Source organism: Phacochoerus africanus, chromosome 11, assembly GCF_016906955.1.
Source record: "Phacochoerus africanus isolate WHEZ1 chromosome 11, ROS_Pafr_v1, whole genome shotgun sequence".
NCBI lineage: Eukaryota > Metazoa > Chordata > Mammalia > Artiodactyla > Suidae > Phacochoerus > Phacochoerus africanus.
The window spans coordinates 2,687,470-2,699,114 of record NC_062554.1 but is presented as its reverse complement, the minus strand read 5'-3'; the positions used below and the strand labels follow the sequence as shown (position 1 = coordinate 2,699,114).

The 11,645-nt window shown below is 40.8% G+C and overlaps 1 protein-coding gene across 1 annotated transcript; it reads right to left on the bottom strand.

Moving 5' to 3' along the window:
- Nucleotides 1–4,303: 4,303 nt before the first annotated feature.
- On the bottom strand, nt 4,304–5,227 carry LOC125111781 (olfactory receptor 2D3-like). The gene has a single exon (XM_047753858.1). The coding sequence runs from the start codon at nt 5,225–5,227 to the stop codon at nt 4,304–4,306; it is 924 nt and encodes a 307-aa protein (XP_047609814.1).
- Nucleotides 5,228–11,645: the final 6,418 nt, after the last annotated feature.

Sequence of the window (11,645 nt, the reverse complement as noted above, 5' to 3'; positions counted from 1 at the left end):
CCACTCTCACCTGAAGGACTGGTACAGACAAACGTAGGACTGTGGGGTCAGTGATGAAGAGATAAGTTAATGAAAGAAGGTGTGGTTTCCACAGTCTGCTAATCCGTATGCTAATAGACAACTTCCAAGTAGTTTATCAAGGATTCTGAAGGTTGAGACATCACTTGGGCTATGAGTCTTATTCTGTCCCAAACTGAGGAGCACCATTTTATTAAAATCTCTAATTCACCAAGGAAACAGTCTGAAAGATTTTTCCCAGAAGGAGGGCTTTAAACCTGAGGTCCTAAGAGCTGTTGAAAATAGGGCATTCCCTTGAGCACCCTGGCTGTTAACCTTTTTTTTTTTTTTTTAATCTTTCTACAATGAGAGATACCCTGGGGCATTTTTTGTTGTAATTGCCAACTGAAACACCTGAATCTTAAATGATGTCATGTTCTTCACTGCTGTTTCTCAAATCAGTCTGAGGACGTCTGGGGTCTCCAAGTTCTCTGTCAGAATTTTTAAAATGGGGTTTTCAGTAAGGATGGTAATTAAAAGGAGCTGACCTAAGTATATTCTGCATCCTCCTGATGATGACTCCCAAGTTAAGAACTGCCTGGGGCTTTCAGAACCCTTGTCTGCAGTTGTATTCAGGATGGTCTAATTATCTTTAGCTACTGGGAAAAAATAACTGGAGGTATATGATGCAGTTTAAGATGTCATGGCTATTTAAATGAAGGCTCTATTGTAGCTATTCAGATACAGAAGGATGTTCTAAGAGCTTGGCATAAAGTACATGGCATATAAACAAGACCAAAGAGAATCCTTAATTTTCCTACCAAATGTCCCGCTCTTTGAGTCTTCTTCGTCATCCACAGAACTTCTCAGGTCAGAGACTTAGCAGGGAAATTTCATTCCTCTCTTCTCCCACGTCTACATCCTATCTACCCACATGTCCTACCATCTTTTCTGCCTCTCCATTGCTACAACGCTCCGCTAAGATTATCATCTCTCTCCTGGCTACCACGAGGGCTCGATCTTACTGATTACTATTTTTGCTTCCATGCTCGTCCTCTTTCAATCCATTGTCCATATAATGCGCAAGGAGACCTTTTAAAAGTATATCAGGATGATTTTCTGTTGAACATAAAATAAGATCCGTCGCCTTTTCAGGACTTCCAAGGCTGTAATGAGGTGAATTGTGTCACCCCAAAAAGACATCCAACTATCGACGAATTTATTTGTAGTTAAGGGAAACCTCAAGATACAATCATCATGCGTAAGTGGACCTGGGACCCCATAAGGGATGTCCAGGAAGATGGGAGACAGAGAGACCAGGGGACAAAGCCACTGTGAAGACACAGGCAGAGGTGGGGGTTACTGTTCCAGAAGCCAAGGGACACCCAGAACACGAAAGCTGGAAGAGGCAAGGAAGTGTCCCCCCCTGGAGCCTTCGGAGAGAGCATCATCTGCAGGTGCCTTGGTTTCAGACTCCTGGCCTCCAGAGCTTCGAATTTCTGTTGATTCAAGCCACAAAGTTTGTGGCAATATGGCAGCCCTAGGAAGCCACTACAAATTCCCCACCGACCCGTCCCCTGCCAGCTTCTGCGCCCTCATTCACGTCCATTATCCCCGTCGTTCATCAAGCCTCACACACTCGGATCTTTCTCTGTCCTGATCTCAGAAAACCTCCCTCCTATCCAAGCCACTGAGACTGTGTGTTCTCCGCCCAGATCCTCCTCCACCAAGTCTCTCCTTGGCTGGTTCTTTCTTCTCAACCTTCGGGTCATAGCACAAATGTTAATTTCTGTAAGATGTAAGACGCCCTTTAACTGAAATGTCATCTTCTCAGAAAGGTCTTTCCCGGCCACCTGCTTAAAAGTGCAGCCTACTTTTCCTTGCTTTTATTTTCTTATACCATTTATGACCATTAGACATATTACATATTTCATTTATTTGTTTATTCATTTTTATCACCCTTTTCTAAAATGTAAATTCTGTGGGGATAGGAATTTGAAACTGTTCATTGCTGTATATTCAGCACCTAAGCGTTCTCAATAGATTTTTAGTAAGGAATTAGATATTCATCGAATACCTAAATTCAAACTGTGGTACTGAAATCAAGGTTAAATGGGTTGATTTAATACAAAGGTAACCCTCATACAACCTGTAGCATAAATGAAAGAAAATTTATTTCTTTTAAAAACTGAAAAACTGTTTGTTCTAGAAAACATGGGTAGCTGTCAGATTGTGGTGGCATCAGGAGCTTGTTAGCTTCTCTCGTGCTCTTATTCATCTATCCTCAGCTGCACCGTCACTGATGGTCTGGCACCCAGTCAGAGGCAGGTGCTTTCTTTTAAAAATATGTGTCAGAATCTATATTTTCTTGCCCTGTTTGAGTTTTATGTAACTCAGAGTGATCCATGGTCACTTTTTCAGTGATCATTCCAATTTGGGGATACAACTTCCCTTTACTAAGTGGCAAGAAAAAGAGGAAGTGGGAGGGGGAGCTTTTGAATGGCCCTGAGACAGCAGCGTGTCTGAGTAGCTGCTGTTGTTTATAACATAGTTTCTCAAAGAGTCTGTAGAGCAGGCCTTTGTTTCCTTGTATAGGGTATGCCGGCCCGCAGAATCCAAAAACAATACTCATCATATGCACGCAGTGGATCCAGTATTGGGTTATTCTCCCTGCAGACTCATTCGACACACCATGCAGTCAGTTCAGCGAGGACATCATCAGCTAGAACGGACAGCGTCGGGTACTCGTAAGCAGGCCGTGCACATGGCAGGCTTGACTTTCATCAGGGCTTCTCATCTCTCCCTGGCTTGTGCTGTCTTTCCCTCACAGTCACTTTGCTTGCAGATATCTTAAGAGAAGGTCATATAAATTCCAATAACCTTTTTTTAACGAGAGAGAATGTCAGGACGTGAGAGCAGATTTCCAGGTGGAAATTGCTCCCGGGAGAAGATGAAGTGCTCCCTGCCCTTCTCACGTTGCAGGAGGGAGTTTGGCTGTGGTTAGCGGCGCTCTTCTTCATGTGACCAGAATCCCTACAAACGGCTCCGTAGCAGATGGGTGGGCATCAGGAGGAACATGGAAGTCTGGCAAATGGAGGAATAGATCATGGTTATGCTTGTGTCGGGGACTTCTGCCGGGAGAAGTGGGCAACCATGAGGGGAAATGGGCAGGACTGTGAGGGTCCCCAGCTATGTTTTCATGGCTCGCAGACCCTGTAAACAGGCCAGGAGCAGGAGCTGACAGTGTTCCTACACAGTGATGAGTGTTGAGTCAGTTTTCACTTAATACAGTTCCATCTTCAGTTGAGGGTGGGACGAGCAATGACAGTGGGTTTTCTTCTAAGGGAGGGGCGTGTAACAGGCTGAACATGGGTTAGAGACTGCAAGTGTGCCACTGGTGGTGCGTCTGCTCTGCTAAAGAGCTTTATCAGTAGTTAGAAAAGACTAAAGGGACCAGTTCATCACATAGAGCAATCTACCTTCTCAGATTGCTCCTCATATGTCAGCCATTCCCAGAAAGGAAATGCGTCCTGCAGTCAAACCTGCAGAAGAGGGGAGACCATGTCCGGGGGGAGCAGCTGCAGTGTCACAGGGGCTTCTGACCTGAGAGTTCGGATAGAGGCAGGACGTGACTCCACTCTAGTTCCCTCAAGCCAGCAATGGTCCTTGGAGGGAAGCAATGTGTGATACATGAATGATACAGCATATTTGCTGGAATGTGAGATCCCACACATTATGTAGCTCCCCTATATGCAGTTGAATTGGTATAGCAATATTTTGGGATGCTATAGGGGAAAAAAAGGAACAGAAAAGAAAGCAAAACGAAAAACAAGGTTCCAGGATCAGGGCTTTAGGGTAGAAAAATCATTGACATTTTGTCACTGGAAATTATAGATCTAGCATATTGACATCAGGTAAGACTCCAAGATCTGTAGAAAACTATAGATGATGTTACCTTAATGAGGCTGACAAGCAGCTGTGGATTTTAGAACATGGATTAATGAACCAATAATACTGGAAATGAAGGTCTTGTTCAATATTTTAAAATATTTATATAATGTAATATATAAATATAATTAACATAATAGCAAAACATTATTATGAGGCAAGTCATCTGTAATCCTGAGCAAGATGCAGCTGATAAACTTGAGGACATCCTAGACGTACAAGGGTAACTGCATGAGCCTTACTGATGCTTTGGCCTAGAGACACTCCAGAGAGAAAGCTATTAGGGATGTCGGATCCTTTGGAATGCCTTATCCCAACAACTGTATGTCACTATAGAGATCACTGCCTTGAACGGGCTCTATCTTCCAAGTACTTTCCTGAACGACTCCTTAACGTCCTTGTTCCTTAGGCTGTAAATGAATGGGTTCATCATAGACGTTACGACTGAGTAGAACACAGAGATCACCTTATCCCCCTCCTTCATCTGTGTGGAATTTGGACGCATATAGGTAAATACTGTTGAGCCGTAGAAGAGGACAACAACGATGAGATGAGAACCACACGTAGAAAAGACCTTGAGCTTCCTCTCCCCTACGTGTATCTGAATCACCGTGGAGATAATATTCCAGTAGGAGAAAAGGATGAGGGAGAGAGGACCAAGGAGGATCACCACACCCATTGCGAAGATGGCCATCTCAGCTTTGGATGTTTCTTCTGAAGCCAACTTCAAGAGCGCTGGAGGTTCACAAAAATAATGATTAATCATGTTCTGGCCATGGTATGAGAGACTTAAAGTAAATGTCGTATCTACTAGAGATACAAATGCCCCACTGGCCCAAGATCCCACGGTCAGTTGAACGCAAACTCTCTGGGTCATGACGGTGGCGTAGCGCAGGGGCTTGCAGACGGCCACATAGCGGTCATAGGACATCACCGCCAGCAGGGAACTTTCTGTGCACCCTGCCACTAGGGAAAAAATCATCTGAATCGAGCACCCAGCAATGGAAATCGTCTTTCTTGTTACCAGCAAATGGAATAGCATCTGGGGGACAATTGTTGTAGAGAAAAGGAGATCAGTAAATGACAGGTTTTTAAGGAAGAAATACATTGGTGTATGAAGTCGAGAGTCAGTGTGAATTAGCGCTATGATAAGCAGATTCCCAAACACAGTCAGCAGGTAGATGACAAGAAATACCATAAACAGCGGGATCTGGGCCCTCTGGCCTGAAGACAGGCCCACCAAGATGAATTCAGTCACATAGGTTTGGTTTTCTGTGCCCATTGATGGTTCTTCCTAACTACACATAAGCGTCAATAGAGAAATGAAAAGTTGACTGTGGCTGAGCACCACATCTTGAAAGGGAAGCCCTCATTGGAAGAACAAATATATTTGACTTCTTAAAATTCTTGTAAATGTTAAATAAATAAAATTCTAAAATTTCTAAATATAAATAAATTTTTAACATTTCTATCCCCATATTCCTACTGAAGCTGTGTAGAAAAGAGCACTAACATATTATGTGGATTTGAAAAAAAAATATAAAGGGTCTTGTTGTTGGTAGGGAGTCCTGGTTCTTTTTTTTTTTTTTTTTCTGTAGTTTACTTTTCAGTCAGCAGACTTTCTCTCTCCTTTCATCAAAGAGCAGAACCAATGATCAACTTTTCTGTTGTTGGTAGGGAGTCCCGGTTCTTCTTTTTTGTAGTTTATTTTTCAATCAGCAGACTTTCTCTCTCATTTCATCAAAGAGCAGAACCAATAATCAACTTTTCCTTTGTGTTTCCGTATCATCCTTCCATGTAGGAAGGGGATTTTAAAAGACCATTTTAGATCATGTTGTAATCCACAGCCCTGGCCCTTTTATCAAGGCTCAATGGCAGTGCTCAAGGTTAAGGCACGTTGGGACCTCATCATCATGGAGCCAGGACAGTGGAGACCTGGGCAAACTTAGGCAGCACCACACACTATGGGAGCAGGGAGGGCCCCTTGTGGAGACCACATGCAGCCACGACAGCTGCCTGCAGAGTTGCGGTGTCTTGTCTGGTATAACAGTGTTTAAGTAGGTCCATGCTGCCCTTGTATCAGAGCATCCCATCAGTTGGAGAGGTGTGCCAGTAGGACGTCAGGCACTGGTCCAGTGCTCTGTGGTGAGGCAGGAAATACGATCTATACATTGCTGTACATCAGGAAATACGATCTATACATTGCTGTACATCAGGAAATACGATCTATACATTGCTGTACATCAGGAACAAGCCAGGAATAACCTGGCTGAATCCAAGCTCCTGAGAAAGGAGATTAGAATGAGTTAGGGAAGGTAGCAGGGCAAATGGCTGGGAGTGAGGGCTGGAGTCTTATATTCCCAGGAAATGTTGATGTACTGGCCCCAGAACCATCCTTCAGAATGAAGGAGATGTCAGAGCAGAGTCAGCCCACCAGACAGGACCATCTTGAGGCAGAGGAAAGTCAAAGACTGCAGACATGCATACAAGGGTTTATTTTCACACACAAGACCCTACCTCTAGCTGGGAGTATGGGACATGTGCTCTGATTGGTTGTGCCTTGACCACTGGCTCATGGGATGCCAAGTAGGACCTGATTTGAAGACCATGTGGTTACAGTGAGATCTCAGTTCATGAATATCTATGCAGATGGAAATACAACGAGTCAGGTCAGTACCTACAGTGGAGTCTATCGGCCTTGAGGGAGCAGAAGGGCAAGGGTTAGGGAATAATGTGAGGGACTGGCCAAACTAAATGAGAAATATCTTTCCTTTAGATACAATGTATATAAAATGTACAAGAGAATGTTGATAACTCTGCAGCCTCAATAACCAAAATAATCCATTACTGATCTCATTTCCCGATAATTTCTGAGAAACCCACTTTTTTATTGCTTCATCATTGTAAATTTACATGTAATGAAGGGTGCATATTTCACATGTATGATTTGATGAATTTTGGAATATGTGTATAATAATATGCGTTTTTACAGTTCTTATTAATTTATACATGATTTGTTAATTAGCTGGTCTCCCAGAGTAGGCCTTATGTTTCTTTAGTGTAGAAATCCTATCTCAATCCATATGACTACATCACCCAGCATATAGTAAGTTTTCAGGAAAAGTTCAGTGATTGGCGAAGTTAATAAGTGAATAACTGAATGCATCCAGCAAAGAATAGATTCCTCTCTGCACCAAAATACTGTTAAGCACTGATAATCTTACTTAAATGAAATTTGGAAGACACAGCTGATGCTGATCCAGCTTTGTAATATCCTTGGAGCGAGGAGATCTAGTGATCACTCAGAAGGAGTAACCCAAGCTGTGATCACCTGGACAACTGGTGGAAGTGAGAGGGCATCACTGGTTGTTCCTCTTCTCGTGGAAAAAGGAACAGAGCCTCAATATGCAGTTCTGTTCTTTCTCGGTCTTACCCCTGAGAAGGCGCATGCAACATGGCGGCAGCCTGAACACTGGTTCTGGGGCAGGGCACACACCAAACATGAGCACTCCTGTGCCCTGGCCCCTGACCACCTCCCATACAGTGAGTGGCAAGTTACAAGAAGCTCTGTCTGGTGTCCTAGATGTGTCCCTGTGAGGCCAGTGGGTATCGCCCAGAAAAATGTGGGAAAAGCAAGAGCACAAGAACCTTATGGTAACAGGGACAAAAGGTCAGAGCACAGAAAGATTCTGGTGGTTGAAAAGGGGTAGCTAGGTTGAGAGACAATGGGCCTTTTGGTTTCTTGTGACCCCCTCAGTAAGAGCTCAGTAGCAAGATTTCTAAGACTGAGAATTCTAGAGAAGACAGAAAAAGAAATACCTCTTCTCCCAAATGGACTGGACTGTAAAAATAAGGACACAGCCCTTCTTCCAGGATAGACTCAAGAAGTCTGGTTCTGCAGAGACTTGATTCCTTCAGCGTCCTTCTCCTTCTTACCTGGAGACCAGGGATGAGTTTGTACTAGAGATGGGGAACTACAGGTGAGGGACCTGCCCGCGGGTCCAGCAAAGTGAGATCAGTGATCCAAGCTGCAGAACCAGAGTTCGGTGTTGGATCCTAGTGATTCTCAGCCCCCTCTCCTAACAGTTGGACATGAACTGGAATTTTCCCTGGATTTCATTTCAATCTCTGGCTGTATTCTTGGGTAAATTAAATACTTTTTAAGCACCAACACTGAGTTGAATCTTTCTCTGAGTAGATATTAAAAGATGAGGGTCCTGAGAGATTATGCAAACAGGATATTCCCTAGGGTTCTCATTGGGCACAGCTCACTCTATTATCGCTAGCTAGACAATGAGATACCATGGGATTTTTGGTAGTTTTTTGTTTGGTTTGATTTTCGTAGTCATAGATCGAATTCTGTGAATATGCTCTAATTCCCGATCTTTCTCTAAACAAAGAAAAATTCTGTAAGTTATGAGTTGAAAGGGAATCAAGTCTCTCTTTTTGGGAGCTGAACCAAGAGTGCAAAATATATGCACATAGAGATCTGCCCGTCCTTTAGTTTATATCCATAGAAAAGTGGACTTTTGCATCCTTCCTCATTATTTCTCACTTTTAATTGGTTTTATAAATTATTGTTTATTTGAGGATATTATGGCCACCTATTAAAAATGTTAACTGGTCTTAGAAAATAACAGGTTTGAGTAATTTCTGTAAAACACAAGTCTTTGAACCATATGCCAAATAAGGACAGATCCTTATTTTTCTGAAGCATTTGAGGTTGAAATTACTAATATTTTACTTTTTCATCAATATTCTTTTTAAATGGAAAATATTGTAGTCATTTATTGTCTGTGTTACTGAGATTTCCCTATCCATATTTCTTTTCATTTTATTCTGGTACTAATATAATTATTTATTTATTGTTCAGATTTTTAAAACTTATCGGTCAAGTCATATTTCCCATTGGAATTTTCCTATTGAATCCAAGTTTCATTCTTTTCATTATAGATACATGATGCATTTTTCTTTTCTTTTTTCCTTGATAATTTTTACATCTTTTTTCAATAAAAAATTATTGTTTATTCTGGTTTACAGTATCTCACTGTGATTCCATATGTGCTCACACCTATCCAGAAGAATGGGGTTAATTTACTCTTTCCAAGTATCTTTACTCATGTCCCGTTGCTGTTTCTTCACTCCAATCTGTTTGTTGTGATGTGTTTTCAATCTGTCATTATATTGTAAGGGAATTTTATCTTTATTATTTAAGTTCGCTTTTTAATTGACATATAGTTGATTTACAACATTGTGCTAGTTTCAGGTACAGAGCAGAGTTATTCAGGGTTTTTTTTTTGCAGATTATATTGTATTCTAGATTATTACAAGATATTTGGTATTGTGCTATATGGTAAACCCTTATTTCTCATCTGTTACATATAGTAGTCTGTATTGGATAATCTCATACTCCTGATTGGTTCTCCCCCTCCCTTGCCTTTTCGGTAACCATGGTTTGTTCTCCCGGTCTGTGAGTCTGTTTTTGTTTTGTAAATAAGTTGATTTGTATTTACTTTTTAGATTCCACATACAAGTGATATAATATAGTGTTTGTCTTTGGAATATTACTCAGCCGTGAAAAGCATGAAATACTGTCACTTGCACCAACATGGATGGACCTAGAGAATACAACACTTAGTGAAATAAGTCTCACACACACACACATATACACACACATATATGTAGATAGATAAATAGATAAAATACAGTTTGTAAATATTGTCACCCATTCTTTTGTAGGTTTCCCTTTTATTTTTCTGGTTGTTTACTTTGCTGTGCAGAAAATTTTCAGTTTGATGTAGTCCTGCTTGTTTATTTTTGCTTTTGTTGCCTGTGTCTTTGATACCAGTTTCAAAAAAACATTGGCAAGACCAGTCTCAAGGATTTTTCCCTTATGTTTTCTTCCAGGCATGGGATCAAAAGCTTGCCTGTGAATGTGTTTAATCCATTTCAATGTTTCATGATTGTTGGAGTAGAAATTCGCTATTGGAATATCTTACCCCATAGTAAATGGGTGACGGAGTCTTAGGATGGCAGTTACTATAAGAACAATCAAGGTCCAGGGACTTTTGATTAGGATTTATTTCTCACACAATTTATTTATATTTCATCTGGGAGTAAAAGCTCTTGCTGTGTAAATCTTGAGCTACACACCCTGATAGGCACAAATATCTGGCTTCCTTATGTATATAGTTATTTCTTCTTTCGCTGTGTTTCTCCCATTATTTACAGGCTATTGTCTGTATAGGTCAACAATATGTCACAATTTTATAGCCATATGTATTCACCTTTTTCCTTCATAATTGTTTCATTGGTGTTACTTTGCTTTTACTTTTGTAACATCAGCATAATGCACTTTTACAACCATCTGGAGAGTAATTAAACACCACTGCTCACTGATTATTTCTCTGCTTATACAGCTGAGAATCAGCAGAGGAAGATTTGCTCAGTTAGCGCTGAATAAAAATAATTTTTCCAGCAGAAACAATATTTTTCCACTTCAGATTAGAGAGAATATTTAGTAGCTTTGTGAACTGAATAAACCACCAAATCTTTCTGACCAAATCTTTCTGAGAGTCAGTCATTTTATCTGTGTATTGGGAATAATATGTGTCTTGCTTTCAGGTTTATAATTCTAAAGGCTGAAGGTAGCAGTTATTAATATTTGTATATCCAATAATAACTTTCACAAAGCTGACTCTACAGAAGATGCAATGAGGGATAGAGAGAAATACATAAAGGGAAGATTTTAATATACCTTTCCCAACTCAAGACAGAGAAAATGGACAAAAAAATAGCAAAAATTTTAAAAGCTATAAATATAACAAAAACTAGATAATACAAATACATACTAAACTGCAAACTATTATCACAAAAATTATATCTTCTTTCAAATGTACATGGAACACTCACAATCTCAATAAATTTCGAAGCACAGCTATTCTACAAACAGCGTGCATATCGCGTTACCTGTAAGGAAAAGGAATGATTAGGTTGGGGGGGGCAGGGTTATCAGCTCGACTTCTCTGGCTAAACATTACTTCATAGTTTGATTTTTTTTTCTTTTCTTTTTAGGGCCACATCTGGGGCATATGGAAGTTCCCAGGCTAGGGGTCACATTGGAGCTTCAGCTGCCAGGCTGCACCACGGCCACAGCAACTCGGGACCGTCTCTGTGACCTACACTGCAGCTCAGGGCAATGCCAGATCCTTTAACCCACTGAGCAAGGCCAGGAATCCAACCCACATCCTCAAGGATACTAGTTGGGTTCTCAGCCCACTGAGCCACAAAGAGAACTCCCATAGGTTGATTTTTTAAATCAGGTATATATTTTACATAATTATAACATGAAATTAAAAAATTTAAAGTAAATCTCTGAAAATTGAAAGCAAAATGTAATACACAAATCTAGCTTCGTACCCAGATTGTGATGTGTATATAGTGAGATAAAACAATTGAATAGTATGTTGTTGCTGTCAGGAACTGGAGCATTTGGTGAGAGGCAAGGAGGTGAGATTAGAGAAGAGAGACACGAGGCTTCAATGGTGTTGCTAATGTCAAATGTGATATAAAAGAACGTATGTGTGTGTATGTATATACACACACACAGAACATCCACATTTATTTACTTTGCACACACATTTATACACATATTATTTGTAGATACATTATGCATTAAAAGAAGGGGATATTTTCTGTGT